Here is a 16425-nt window from a genome sequence, read left to right as displayed (position 1 = left end):
TAGACATGCATGACTGCTGGATGGTTTAGGTTGACAACATCATCATTCGAAATGCTGAAGAGTTGAACAATGTAATTTACACTGTGAAAGCTTACAAAACTAAATCATAATTGGCTTTGGCATCTATCATTCTTCTTTCCTCTCTTTCTTTTTGCAGCCATTCTTGGTGTTTTGCCAATCTCTGTAACAAACAATAATTTAAGCTTGTCCTATTTTTAGTCTTCCTATTCATAGATGCTCTGCAAAGTAATCATCCAATGTAATCGGCCATTTTGAGGAGGCCTATATATGTAAACTTTCAAGAAGTTAATAAGATCGATAAAATTTTCTTTGGGTAAACCCCTGTAGCTGTGACTACTATGTGAGACTCTGAGTTCACTTTAAGTTTTGTTGTTCATTTAGATTAAATGGAATTGGTGGAATGATTGTATTAATGCTGAAAGTTGAATGAATGTGAATGAACTTGGTTTTATTTCCTTTTATTCAATAGATTATATGCTTTACTCTATTTAGCATAAGCATGCCTTTCATTATTTCTGTTGGTTTGTGTCTTTAGTTAGTTCATTTCATTAGGAAGTCAGAGACTGATTCGTGAAGTGGCTAAAGGATAGATAATTTGGGTATTACCAAAACATCAACTAATCACATAATTTGGGAATTACTTGTTTCATGGTCTTTTCCTCTCTTCTTGTCATTGTAGTCAGTCCTGCATGTTTCTTTTTCTTAGCATTGATAGTTTGAGTAGATTGCATTTAGTGAGATATTCCCCTTTCTTTTCCCAAGTTTTTTAAAGCTTTGAGAAACTTGGTTTTGCCTCTTCTGCTCTCTAGTTAAGAGCATACCCCCCTCCCCCGCCCCCAAAAAAAAAAAAAAAAACAAAGCAAAAACAAAAACAAATTCATTGCATATCATGCATTTACAAAGGAGTTGTACCTTTCAATTCAAGGGTATTTGAATATATTACTACATTGTCCCATTCTGTTGTTAACTTTATGTTTTCCATAAGCCATAGGGAAAGTAAAGAGTCAAGGTACAAACCAACATATTAAGGAAGACACACTATTAACCAACAAACCCATACCCATGGGTTGTAATCATGTATTGTATCTTCTACATATTAGGTATGTGAGATGTAGGTTGTATGTAAGAGTTTTATATGTCTTGAGTTACATTTGGATCTTTATTTAGTTTGTGATATTCTTGGGAATAATAGATAGAGTAGATTCTAGAGTGAGAGTTTTCCCCCTAAAAGTTTTTTCCAAGGTAAATCACATTGTTGTGGTATGCACAATATTTTATTATGTGACCTAGAAAGGGAGTTGACCCTTACATAACCACAACCAAAAGATGTTAAGATATGAACATTACATTATCAAAGGTACTACCTATTACATATGTAGAATTTACAACATGAACCTACCATTAACAACACACTAGCATTACAACCATAATGCTATGTGTGGCGACAAGGGACTACACTAGTAGCTAAAGGTGGGGTAGATCCACTTGAAAGTTTAAGGAGAAATCAGTACTTTGTGAAACCACCTCTCATTCCTATAGTTAGCAATAAGTGAAAGCTATTCCAAGCCACAATTCACCTCTCCCTCAATGCATAACACCATCTCCATAGATGATGGAGCCACCTCAATAGGGAATAAGAGAAAAAGAGACAACATCGTAAAGTCAAAACCCACTGAAAGACTTTAAAAAGGACCCTTGAACAAACAAGGGGAGTCTTCGCCTCTATAGAAGACTTCAAAAGTATAAGTGAAAGAGTGTCATTAAGAGTCCATCCAAGTATCTGGAAAGGGAAGCACCAAACTTCACAAATGGATTGAGCATCCCCACAACATGTAAACATCCTTAACCAAAAATAACTAGGAAGTAGAGTTGGCCCTTAAAAATTTACATATCCCTTTGGCCACAAATAAAAATACCAAAAACCCAAATTATTTTGCCACAAGATCCAAGCTAATCTCTCAGCTAACAAAAAATCACAAAAACCCGCACCAGAAATAAAGAGAAAAGAAGTTGCCTCAAAAAATAAAGTAGGACCAAATCCATAAAAGGAATAAGATCTACACCCGCTAGAGAGACCACCCAAATAGAGGGAGGAGACACAACCATAAGAGACATACCTCTTCAAGGAGAGAGAGAGAGAGAGAGAGAGAGAGAGAGAGAGAGAGAGAGCATGCTTTAATAGAAGCCAATCTTGTGACTGCTACTACATAAGATGAATCAAAATATCTCCTTGACTCTTCAATAAGAAAGATCAACTAAAGACTTCCCTATAGAAGAGATTCATCAAAGGGAATGTCAAACCATACAGGGAACCAATAAGAGAAGAGGCATCAACAAAACTAACCCACCAAAAAACTTCAATCAAAATAAGATGACAAGCCAAGCAATGACCAAAAGACCATCTAATCTTCTTCAAAACCTCAATCAAAGAGGCCCAAAACCAAGAGAAAAGATAACCCATAAAATGCCTTAACACAATAGCCCAAATCTCCCACACTAGAAGAGAAACAACAAGAGAGTTGAAGTGGTTACAACTTAATAGAAGGGAACAAACACACCAATAGAGGAAATCAAAAGACTCCAAGACCCACAAACCCACACAACCTAAAGAGGGGACCCCAAGAGACCACAAAACTACCACCTATAAAAGGATGAGGAAAGCCCCTCAAAGGAAAGAAACCCCTCCATCAAGTTATTGCTCTAACTTTCCACAAACATAGGCAAATCAACACCGCTTTCACTACAAATGGAAGCCCACAACCATGACCATATATGCAAACAAAAATAGAATCACGAAGGATGTAGAATCCCCACATTAATCACAAAAATAATGACCTCGAAAATAGCCACAACCAATGAAAGCTTGATGTTTTGCCTCCATCATCATCGTCATTGCTATCCTCCTTTGGAAATATGTAAATATCTTGGGTATATGCGTATGACTTTAACACAACATTCCAGATTTAATTAACAAAAAAGATTTTACAAGTTATATGGACATGCAAAATTATCTTTCACTCCTCATCATAATAGATAAGATATTTGTGAGTAGATGTGTAACATTTTAACACACCATTCAGTATTTACTAAAAAAATGTTTTATAAGTTACATGGACATGTGCAAAATTATCTTTCACACCACATCATAATAGATAAGATACTTCCAAGGATTTATTGACAAGACATACACAACTAACACATTATGTGGCACATGATATCATGAAAAGAAAGACAAACTACATCCAAACATACATTAAATGAATAATATATGGCGGTATACTTTTAACAAGATGCGATGACCTCGTTTAGAAAAATAAAAAATAAAATCAGTTTATATAAAAATGATTGCAGCTATTTTTTTAACATTTTAAACTTATAAACATAAATATCACAAAGAGTTTTACATTGGATTAGTTTATATCATTCCAAATTTAAAACATAAATGTTACACTTAGACATCTAATTGGAAACTTGTATTTGTGTTGTCAATTTCCATTGTAAATGTGTGGCATAATTCTAAAATTCTATGCTTATCAAGTTACCTTTCATCAAGAGAATTGGTCCATATTAACCTATGTCAAAAAGCATACTAGTTTTAAATTTTGTACATATTATTTAGTATATTGAAATATTATACATAAACATAACACACTTATACAATAAATTCAGTGTTCAATTAAGAAACAATTGATTTTACAAGTTAGTCATGATACAAAATTATCTTTTATATCTCATCATAATATATACGTCTCTTCATAAGATATATTGATAAGATTTACAAGTTAGTCATGATAGAAAATCATCTTTTATACCTCATCATAATAGATACGACTCTTCTTAAGATATATTGATAAGATCTCCATATCTAACATGTGATGTTGTACATACTAATACAGAAATAAAAAACTACATCCAAATATACATCAATGGAACAAAAAAAATTTTAAGAGTACACATGGTGGGAATCCCAATGAGACAAATGTTTAAAAAGATACATCCTAAGAAAAAAAATAGTTCTAAGAATATTCTATTTTTCTCTGACACCTTAGCTCATAAAAATATTTGCTCAATCTATTTCATGTATATCTAATGATGCTATGGACAAAAGGTTCTAGTGGGCCAATAATTCATGTGATTCATGTGATAAATCTTGTGGTTCAATCTTAGGATTAGATTTATTCTTTCAACTGTTGTTTTACATTCCATGCTTTTCTCTAGTTTTTGCCACTCGAAAGAAATGTTGTATATCAGTTTAAGGTACAAAGTAGGGATATCTTTTGTATTTCATATTTTTTACATAAAAGCAATTAAATAATGTATATATCCTCATTTTTCTATTAATTTTATCTTTATATTTTTCATGCTCAAGTTTTCATACTTTGCTACATGCACATTATGTCATACTTATATTTGTTTATATATATAATACTATTATTGTGGCTGATTTTTATCCAATCTTTCTCTTCTTTAATTTCTATGTACACCTTGAGGAGAACATAAAAGTGAGGGAGTACAAATTATTACTTATCATTTTTAATATTTATACATACTAGCAACTTTAGATCATTGCTCTAACAAGATTCTTCTTTTAGTTGTGCTTTAGTTTTTTTTTTTTTTTCTATGTTAATATGCCTACTTTTATAAATTTACATGCACATGAATGTGGAGACAAAATGAGATGGTCAAAAGTAAATATATTGCATTTTTGCCATTTTTTTAATGTTACTTAGTTTGGGTGAATGAAGAAATTGGTCTTAACATAAGATTTCCTTTGATATGACTACTCTTTTGACATTAAAAACATAAACTAACCCCTCAAACATTTATGAGCTCATAGATTACTAGTTCATTTCCTAGATTTGAACTTGCACTAATGGATTTGATATAGTTTTCATACTTATATAGATCCAATTCCTAAACTTACAATTTAATATTCAATCACATATTAGAGCTTATCTCTTTTAAACTATTCATTATATGTCAACTCTTGCACCAAAATGTTCAAATCGCGTGTTTAAGTGAATTGTTAAAATAAATTACCTTTGAAGTCCTTTGCATATAGAACCCACTATTTGTTGTTCACTCGTGCATTTACCATAGCATCACATTACATCCACATATTTCAATTCCCTTACCTCTTTGTTAACAAGCTTCAAAACCCTAGTGTCACATTAGGTCTTTACACTGCCTTTTACTTTTGCATTTTGTTTTAAAGTACAAACTTTCTAGGGTACATACAATCTGAGTTGGCCTAGTGGTGGAGAACTTGTACTCTTGAAAGAGAGGTCACAAGTTCAAATCCCACTGGGGGGTAGGGTATGTACGCCTCGTTTGTAGCGCCAAGCGCCTCTCAAAAAGAGTACGAGGTAGTCTCATATCACTGTCACCATATGTAAACCCAAAAACTATGGCATAGTGTCGTGGACTATAAAACCCACTTACTTTTTTTTTCATATAACATTTGGCTATTACTTGATGCATATGTTACATGGTTTTATTTAATCTAGTATGAGGGGTTCCATATGAAAAAGATCATTAGTTAGCAAGCTCTAAAACTTGTTTGTTAACATTGTGAATGTTTTTATTATGTATTGTTTCTGGAATCAATCGTGTGAACCTATTTCCTGAACATATCAAATCAAACTCTATGATCCACGATTGAGAATGAGATAACAAGACAAGATTGTTTTTTTTTATTGTTTCGCTATCACATTCTCGATAGTAGATCATGGAGTTTGATTTGAAACATCAAGGAAATAAATTCACATTGTCGATTCTAGAAGTAGAACGCAATAACATCATAGGATGTGGAAATCATATGCAAGCAATTATGAATGATTTTCTATATGAAAAAGAACATCATTTAACAAACTTCAAAAGATGTTTGTTAACATTGTGAATCTTTGGACAACTTTGTTGATTTCTTGTGATATTGCTATTAGGGTTCAACTATGTTATTTCCTAAGTCAAATTCATTTACCCATGTTTCATGAGTGGTGGTTCACAAGAACCATCTCTCATGACAACAAATTAAACACTTAGCACCCATTGCATATAGATGATGCTCACATTGAACCTTTTGAAGAGGTCACCCATCCTAATATTGCCCCTCCAATAATAAGCCCACTTAACTTACTAATCATTTAAGATCTTTTTACAAAAGTTATATACAATTTTAATATAAAACTCAAACCCAAATCAAATAATTTAAACGCAAATCAGTGCTAATTGACAGTTGATTAGCATACAATATTGATGCAGGTGTGATTTTACTCCTCACACTCATCAACCCCTAATCTCTTATCGATTCCAAATAGGGCAAAAACTTCAAAATCTGCAATCCGGAGCCACAGAATATTGCCCAACGTGGCAGAGTCATCCGAGCCAGAGGGCAAACAACTTCAAAATTCTTTGGAAGCTAGCAGCCTCAGCCACACAATCTACCGCCACTGAAAGCCGGGCGTTTCAATCTGTGCATTCCAGATAAGCAATTTCAGCCGTGAACTGTAATTTAGAAAAGCTTGGCAACAACTCTCTCTGATGCCCCACCTCGAATTTCATTTCTGCCAAATTTGGCGCAATTTGGAATTCAATTTGGGGATGGCTTTTGGGTTATATATGGGAGGGGAAGAATGAAGAGGGTAGGGTGAGGAAAAAGAGTGGGGAAGATGGCTCCGGAGGGGTTGAAGAAGGGAGGGTGCTGCAAAAAGGCCTTCCTCACCTTTTTGGCGGGCAAAGGAGACTACTGGATGGGTGTGGTGGGGCTGGCAAAAGGCCTCAGAAGGGTCAAGAGCGCCTACCCTCTCGTGGTCGCCATGCTTCCCGATGTTCCACAAGAACACAGGGACATTTTGATCGCACAGGGCTGTATATGTCGCGAGATAGAACCCATCTACCCCCCGGAAAATCAAGTGAAGTTCGCCATGCCTTACTATGTCATCAATTACTCCAAACTCCGCATATGGGAGGTAATCTATTGCAGTCTATATCCTTTTTCTTTTCGTTTCCTTTTTTTGATCTTTCATAGGTCAGTCAGTCCTATATATCCTATCTTTTTTCATCTTCTGTTCTTTGCGTTGAGTTATAGGTCAGTCAGTATTCTGGAACCTTCTATTCGTCGCTGAAGTGCTCACCTACTGACCTTATAATCTTATATGGGTAATCTATTATTTCCGACCAAAGTCACTCTGTTCTTGGGGCTCGTAGCTTAGTTTAGCTTTCATATCATGTTTAGCTTCCATAAGTCGCTAATATTTAGACTTGAACCTCCTATTTGCTGAAGGAGCAAAGAGTGACTTATTCTATATGACAAGCATGATATTCTTGAACCTAGACCTCCTATTTGCTGCAGAAAATATTATTGCTGTTACTTGTTCTATATAGAAGTCCACAAGTCTCGGGCCTAGCACTTCCTAATTTTTTTTGAAATCCTCAACAACCAAGGTAATGATTGTATATCTGACAGCCCATGATATCTATTGAGCTTTCATATTCCCGCTCTAACTTTGACCTAAGACCTCTTATTTGCCACTGAAGTGTACCAATTGAGTTACTGGCTCTATATGACTGTCCATCATCAGGCCATTATGAAGGTGGTGCTTGGGATTATGAATTATGGACACTACCTAACTCTATACCATGTTGAGCTTTTAAGGACTAGATAGACCTTGAATCTAGGACCCCTTCTCTATTATTGAAGTGTTCTATCAACTGAGTTACTCGTCCTATATGACCAGCCCATCATTGGTCTAAGTGTGGCTTATTTGCAACGCTTGTGCTTCTTTCATGCTCTTTTCTATTTTTCTCTTGAGCTTGCCATTGGAAACAAATGTCAACTGTGCAATTTCTCTCTTAGTTTTGGACACTTTGAGCATCCTAAGTTCATACCCATCCATTTTAACATTGTGCAGTTCCAAGCTTTTAATCGTCCATCCTAACTTTGCGCATCTCAAGTTCTTAATCATCCTTCCTAATTTTGCACTTAAGATTTTTAATAACATATCAATTTCTACTATTAGATCTTATTATATAATTAGCCACGTCTCATTAATTACTCCAAACTGTAACATCTGAAAGAACCTATTATAATTTATATTATGTCAGTCTTTCGTATACTTGAAACTAGAATCTCCCATTTGCTAATGCTCTACCAACCGAATTACTGATTTATATAACCAACCCATTATCTATTTAAATCTAACTTATTTCCAACGCTTAGCACTTCTTTCATGTTCTCCAAACCTTCCCAATCCCAACACTTGTATTTTTCATTTTGACTCTCTTTCCAATCGCAACACTGTTGTATTTTTCATTTGAGCTTACCATTAAAAATAAATTCCACTATGCAATTTCTCTTTTTTAGAGGATCTAATGACTACCCATTCTAATTGCAAACACCTAAAGTTATGAACTCTCTGCATCCAAGAATAATTCATCCTAACTTCTGCACTCACCCTAGACTCTGTTATTTTGACAATTCTTTTGGTTAAGGTTTCTTCGTACATAAAAGCTTAGAACTGTTCATTGGATTGTTGTGTCTGCCATTATATGTTTTGGATTTAACGAAGAGACAGTGTTTTTGAACGTGGGTGCTGCAGTTTGAAGAGTACAGCAAGATGGTGTACCTGGATGCAGACATTCAGGTGTACGAGAACATTGACAATCTGATGGACATGGCGGATGGTTACTTGTACGCCGCGATGGACTGTTTCTGCGAGAAGACGTGGTCCCATACGTCTCAGTACCAGATTGGGTACTGCCAGCAGTGCCCAGAAAGAGTCCAATGGCCTCACACCCAACTGGGCCCTGCCCCTGCCCTCTACTTTAACGCTGGTATGTTCGTGTTCGAGCCCAGCAAGCTCACCTTCCTATCCCTCATTCACGCTCTCCACAACACTCCCCCCACCCCCTTTGCAGAGCAGGACTTCCTCAACATGTTCTTCCACAAGACCTACAAGCCCATCCCTCTCAATTATAACCTCGTTCTCGCTATGCTCTGGCGCCATCCCGAAAATGTCCAGCTTGAAAAAGTGAAGGTTGTCCATTACTGCGCAGATGTAAGTTGTTTCAGATATGCTGTGATCTTTACAATTTGTGTTTTCTGAGAATTGTTATTGTGATATTAGGATTTGATCAATGTTTTATTAGTAGTAGTTCATAAGAATTCAATTCAATGACGATGAACAGTATACTTAGTATTCGTTCTATTTATAGAATTAAATTCTGACACTAATGTTAAAATTTGGCTTATTATGGTAAACTTTTATACTGATCAATTCATAAGTTGTCGGGTTCTATAATAGATGGTTCATAAGGCACAACACTAGCTGAAGGTTTTATAAATAGTCTAATTTGAAACAACTCTACAGTTAAACATGTTTGTGGATTTGACTTATTGTACAAAATTCTTCTACTTATCAATTCATAAATTAGCAGGATTCCATAACAGATAGTTCATAAGGTACAACACTAGCTGAAGGTTTTGCAAAAAGTGTACAAAGCTAAATGGGCTGTAATCTTGAGACAACTCTATAGTTAAGCAGGTCTGTAGATTTGACTTTCTTTGGAAAACTCTTCTACTTATCAATTCATAAGTTAGCAGAGTTCTGTAATGGATGTTTCATAAGGGACAACCCTAGCTGAAAGTTTCCAAAATGGAGTAGTAAGCTAAATGGGCATTAACCTTGAGGCGACTCTACAGTTGAACATGCTTGTATAAATAATTCTGAGATGGTGGCCTCCCAAAAAGTCCAATGCTTCATCCCTAAATATCACTTAGATACAATGAATGCTAATTGTTTCATTCAGAAAAAAAACAGATTTCTTATGAAAGACTGATCTATTTGTCTTAACTCTGAAAACTATAAACTATACAACTAAGTTTTAATAATACTGTCAACCATAAACAAATGTCTCTGATGATGTTAATTTCTATATTTTGACTAAGTCAATAGAATATGAAGTTTCAAAGTTTCTAATTAGTTCTTGTTGTGGCACATTCAGGGATCTAAGCCGTGGAGGTACACAGGGAAGGAAGCCAACATGCAGAGGGAAGATATAAAAATGTTGGTTCAGAAATGGTGGGAAGTTTACAACGATGAATCTCTAGATTTCAGTCATTGCAAGGAAGAACAGGAAGAAGAAAGGATTATATCGAATTCTTTGATCCCTAAAATTTCATGTGCCACTTCCTTCATTCCTGCTCCTTCTGCAGCTTAAGACCACATTGCCTTCCTTTCTTCCTGTATTAATTTAGGTAGTCGACTATATGTGCAACTTCAAGTCATATATTTGAAAGATCAAAATTATTTAAACAGTTGTATCACTAAAAGGGAAGAGGAAAAGAAAGCTGCACTTTAAGCTATACTAATTTTCTAGCATATAAGCCCTTTCATTTGAAGACTTATCAAATTTATAGAGAAAATTGAGTTAGGTAGATGAAGTGGTATAGATTAGGATATTGTAAAATTTTTGGGGTAATTAATTATTATTTGGTAATATCAATTAAGGGTTACATTTAGTTTATATATAAATATAGATATATATGTTGATTTTTTATAATATCTTATTTACCATATAGGATTGGAGATATTCATGTTTATGATTTTTTTTTTCTTAGATAATAAATTGTCATTGTATATATAATTCTAAATATAATATAAATTCAATTAGATTTTTTTAGTTAATTTTAAATCATCTTTTTCATATATTTAGATTGAGTTTACAATTGTGATATTGCTATCAGGATTTCACTGTGTGATTTTGATTCAAACTCATTGACCCGTGTTTCATGAGTAGTGATTCAACATGAATCCATCTCTCATGAGAATAAATGGAACACTTAGCACTCATTGGATCCAGGTGATGCTCACAGGGGTGAAGCGTCGAGGCTTCTCAGGAGGTCACCCATCCCAGTACTACTCTAGCCTGAGCGCGCTTAACTACAGAGTTTCCTCCATGGTTAATCTCAAAGTTTGCTGCCCCATGAGTGTACAATTTCATATCTAGTATTTGAAAGTTAATTTAATTATTTAAAACATATTTTTTAAAAATAAAATAAAAATCTATACTTAACTAACCTAACAAAGATTTTTTTTAAGTTCGACTACGACATTATAAGCATTTCTTTTGAACAATTAAAAATTATTTGATAAAAATATAATATTTATTTTAATTGGATATATTTTAGCCGATAGGCTATTTGTGGGAACTTTGTTCCCAAAAATTAAATTTTTGATGGGAAATTTGCAAGTTGGCCGGGAAAGTTGCAAGTCTGACCAAAAAATTGAAAATCCTTCCCATTAATTATTTACCGGCAGTTTTTATCTCCCTCCACTTTTAACTCTTGTTTAGATATTTATTAGTTGTTATTTTCACTTTTAACTATTGTTTTTCTTTTTCTATATATTAGATGTGATATCTATATTAACTCATGTTGTGATCTATTCATCTAACTTTTGATTTTTAAAATTGATTTAGACTTTAGTTTTTAAATTATTTTAATTTTTTTAAATTAGTTTAATTTTTTATTTAAATATATATTTTTTAGGTTCTATAATTTATTTAGTCAATAGAATATTTGTTAGACATATTTTTTTTTTTAAAATTATAATAGATTTTTTGATGATTTTTTTGAATGAATATTTGTTTCATATTTGATAAATTTAATTTAAATAAATAATATTTATTAATCTATTTAAAAGATTTTAGTAAATATTATGTTATTTAAATTTAAAATTATTAATAATCTAATTTGTTCACATAAGATTATATTTTAAATATCCACTTTTAACTATTTTTTTCTTTTCTTATTTATTTAAAAACCAATTATTTGTGATCTCCACATTAGATTATGTTGTGATCTTTATTTATTAAACTTTTGATTTTTTAAATTGATTTAGGTTTTAGTTTTTAAATTACTTTAAATTATTTTTTATATTAGGTTAGTTTTTTCTTTAAATATTATTTTTTCAATTTCTATCATTTATTTAGTCAATAGAATATTTGTTAGAGATGTCGTAATTTTTCATATACTTTTTTGTATTTCTCTTATTAATTTTTGGTAATAAAATTTTTGATGGTTTTTTTTAAATGATTTTTTTTTCATATTTGATAAATTGAGTTTAATTGTATAATCTTGAAATTATTGAACACATTTCTTAAGCAATATTCAAATTTTCTAAATATTGTAAATTTTATATCGATGTTTTAATCTTCAACTTTTTTTTTTTTTTTAAAAATGTATTTACATTATTTAATGTTCATTCTACATTTTTCTCTTAAATCTCATCTCCTATCGGCGCATTCATTGCATGTACAAAAGCATGCAACTGCTAGTTTTAAAATATTTTAAATTGTAATATAGAAATAGAGTATTGATAATATCCATGAATGTCATTATGATTCCAAATGTTAATCCAAAATTACATATATACACCGTTGAATTAATAAGCAATCTTTTGTTCATAAAATTATGTTTATTAAAAAAAAAGTTAATAACATAAATATAATTAAACTCAAAGCAGAATTTTTTAATTCTAGTTTTAAAATTACCTCACATAAATATCTAAATGAAGAGTTTGTTTTAAAAATGATAAATAATTTTCCTATAAAAACTAATCGTCTTTGCTCAAAAGTAAATTGCATCTTTAGACTTTTTGTAAAGCAATAAACTATTCATTGAATTCAATTTAACCTTTAATTTTGACCACTATTTTTTAATTTGATTTTGTGTGGGTATTATTTTACCTTTGTAACAATGAAAATGTGTAGTTTACACTTTCATCATTTTTCTACAACACCTTATGTGGATGTATGTATTCAAGTTTTAATTTATATATTCCCTCATTTTACCGACGCTCTATATGAACATTAAAAATAGAACTAAATTCATCCTTGAATATTTTTCATTCTACCAAAATTAATTCTTCTTTTTTGTTCAAAATTGGACATATTTGAACGCATTCGATTTTATATTGTAGGTTTGATATATTGTATTTTAAATTTTAATTTTTAGCCAATAGACTATTATATGTGAGAATTTCATCGAAAACCAGTTCGATTTAAGCAACTAACTATTTTTAAGAGGTGGTTTTCAGTAAGATTGGATTAATGGAATGTGCAAGACTAGATTAGTGGGTTGTGTATCTCCTTCAGTAAATGCAATATCATGAAAGATCAAGCACTCTACCCGATTGTAATATTTTGCAACAAAAGCAAAATATATTTTATCGTATCACAAGATTTACAAATCTATTCACAAATCATATTTGAAATCAAATTTGATTTATCAAATCCGAAGCGAGATATCTTTTATCATTTCACTAGATTTGCAAATTGAATCTCAAATTAAATTTGATTAACCAATTTGAATATATCTAAGTGATTGGATGAGAGCATTCATTCTCATTCATCGCCTACCTGAGTTATTCAACAATTCAGAATGAACATTTTAATTATTTTGAAAGTTCTTAGGCTTCCTGTTGAGCGACCTTCCATGATTCAACTCAACCCCATGCTTTCCCCAATCAAATGATGGTGTTCAAACAATAGACATAGACACGAACAAATCGGGTAGTCTTAAACATCACACACTAAGGAAGAAAATAAGCCTGAAAAAGTAAGTCAAACTTTGACTATTTAACACTTTTGCACTAGGAATCAAGCCTTAGTGTGTGATGTTTAAGCCATTCGGAACGAACCTCTCATAATAGAATTCCAACTTTTTGATGCAGATATCCAAATTCAAATACACCAATCTTGTTATAATGTAGTAAGGAGCAATACTTTGCATCCAAAATTCAATGCACAATTTCAAGTGTCCAAGGCTAGTATAGCTAGGGCAAAGCCCTTGCAATGATTGAATGGAAAATGAATACCAGTTGCAGAATCCTTGACCAGAGAATAAATAATTGGCAATATATGTAAAGAGATATATACCTACTCGATCCTTTTGAATCTCATAACCAGATAACACTGCTTTGTATACTGAATTTTCATTTTGAATCTCATTCTCTCATTCTTGTTTAATCTATTCAGAGTTTTAGCTTCGTCTTTCATATGACTATTGGATGGTTAGAATGCAAGATTTGTTTCATGCATTGGAATATTTTGTTGTCTAAGCATTGTCTCTCAGGATGAATGAAGAGGATAATTGATCGCTTCTTCTATGCTTAAATAGATGGTTGAATTTTGATTGGCATTTTGATGTCGACTATTGTAACTTTAGAGGGACATATGTTGTAAAATTAAAGTGATGGATGACATGCTACCAATAGATGAATCAAATGACATGTATTTGGTAGTTTTCATTTAGTCTTCAATATAAATTTGTGGTATAATCAGAGACCGCTCTCTATATATCAGTAGGGGGTTAGGCGCTATCGCTCAGACTTAATGTTGAATATGCCAGAAGACGACTGCACCCACTATCGTATTTGTAGCTAGAGTTAGTAATTCAATAGTGCCAGAGACAGAAGAAGGTTATTACATGAGGTGGAGTTTTCACACAAAAGAAGGTTTTATGAAGGAGAGGATCTTTAATAGAATACACACACTGTTTCTTTTTTCAAATATTTGATTTTGTATTTCGACACAATACTTGCATCTACTTCTTTGTCTACGCCGCCCTTGCATAACCCATACACCGTCCCATTTTTTTCACCACAATTTCTTATTCTTGCATGTCACCTTTCTCATGATAGGTTGCATGAACACTTGAGCTCCTTTCTCATGATAGGTTCTACGAACACTTGAGCTTTCTCATAAATGGTGTATACAATGGTTATGAAGCAAAAATACTATGGACTCGAAACCAAAACTGAAAAAGTAATTCAAATGGATTAAAATACATAAATGAATAGTACCCTCACTAGGATCTACATGAAATCACTCATGAGAATCAATGGTACCATCATTCTACATAATATCAAGATGTGAAGAATTTTTTTTTTTTAAATAGTAATTTTTAATGCTATAGACATGGTTAAGAAATGGTGATGCTAGTACATCTATTCTCCACACTTTCATACATTAGAATTATCTGAATGGAAAATTATCAGTCATAGAAAAAAGCAAAATAGGTAGTTGTGAAAAAAATATGCTTTGAAAATGGATGGGAAGGATTTCATTCTAGTATTGATGTGAAAACATACACTTCGAGTCATTTAAACTAGTAAAACTATAAAGATGGATCTAAGAATTCTTGCATAGACCAACATTAGGTTTCTTCAAACTAGGAATGCCTCTTACTTTCCTGAATTTTCTTATTTTTACCATGTTATCAAAATTTACATGAGGAGTTTGTGGATCTATTTTGGGTTTTGCTGGAGGATGTGGAGAAGCATTGGTTGCCGGCTGGGCTAGGGTTTTTTCCCTAGCCTGTTCTTGGTGTTTGATCTTTACTATTTTTCTGTTATGTTTGGATTGCTAGCTACTAGACATAATTTGCGTTGGTGTTTTTGGAGATCTTCTGCAGTCAATTTTGGATTGGGGTTTTATTGTTTGCATGGCAGGGCCTGGGATTTCTTCTCTGTTGGTGAGAACAGATGGTTCTTCTCCAACTATGCGTGCAATGCGATCTGAATCGTTTTATTCAGGGGAGAGCTTCAAGCTGAAAAAAGTTAATGGTTGTTTTCCGCGTAGCCATGATCGCCCTATTCTGGTTATTCCTCCAACGGCTGTAATGGAGGACATTGATTATTGGACCAAGCATGCTTTGATATGCAAATTTCTTGGAATTCAAATTTTCCTATCCGCTCTTGAGGCATGGATCCGCCGCTCTTGGCAGGTGGAAGGCGATATGGAGATTATGTTGGCAGGGAATAGTTATTTTTTTGTTGTACTCTCTTGCATGTCTGATCGTGATCGTGTTTTTGAAGGAGGCCCTTATTTCTACAACCATGTGGGGTTATTTGTCAAACCTTGGCATTCAGGTTTTAATTCTGCTGAGGATCTCCCTTCAACAGTGCCAGTTTGGGTTCGCTTGCCTCGTCTTCCCTTGGAATTTTGGCGTGAAGACATCCTTCGACAAATTGCTGCTTTGTTGGGGAAGCCAGCTGCGATCGCACATCAATCCCTCGATAAAAAGGTTATTTCTTATGCTAGAATTTGTGTTGAAATTAATTTGAATAACCCATTACCAAATTCTTTGGAAATTTGTCTGGGGGATTCTTCTTGGGTGCAGCACTTAGATTATGAATCCCTCCCTTTCCGTTGTTGGATTTGTCATGAGTATGGTCATTTACTGCGGCAGTGCCCCCGTAACTCGAGTTTCAAAGGAGTGGATCGTTCTACAGCTGGCAATGCTGGTGGTTTGGCAGATACTACAGGGAAAGGACAATCTCAAATGGTTAATACTACCAAGGGGATGAATCCACAAGATGCTACAGGTAAGGGTAAGGCTCA

General features: G+C 33.2%; 1 protein-coding gene across 1 annotated transcript; it reads left to right on the top strand.

The window, feature by feature from the left end:
- The first annotated feature begins 6664 nt into the window (after nt 1-6664).
- On the top strand, nt 6665-10384 carry LOC149575603 (galactinol synthase 4-like). The gene is made up of 3 exons (XM_089815367.1): nt 6665-6989; nt 8619-9077; nt 10024-10384. The coding sequence occupies exons 1-3, from the start codon at nt 6690-6692 to the stop codon at nt 10237-10239; spliced, it is 975 nt and encodes a 324-aa protein (XP_089671493.1). The 5' UTR covers nt 6665-6689; the 3' UTR covers nt 10240-10384.
- Nucleotides 10385-16425: the final 6041 nt, after the last annotated feature.

The sequence above is a fragment of the Cupressus sempervirens genome, chromosome 2, assembly GCF_028749045.1.
Source record: "Cupressus sempervirens isolate cs-2001-9-10 chromosome 2, ASM2874904v1, whole genome shotgun sequence".
NCBI classification, from domain to species: Eukaryota; Viridiplantae; Streptophyta; class Pinopsida; order Cupressales; family Cupressaceae; genus Cupressus; species Cupressus sempervirens.
Note: the sequence above shows the minus strand (reverse complement) of the source record. Positions and strands in the feature narration are given on the sequence as shown.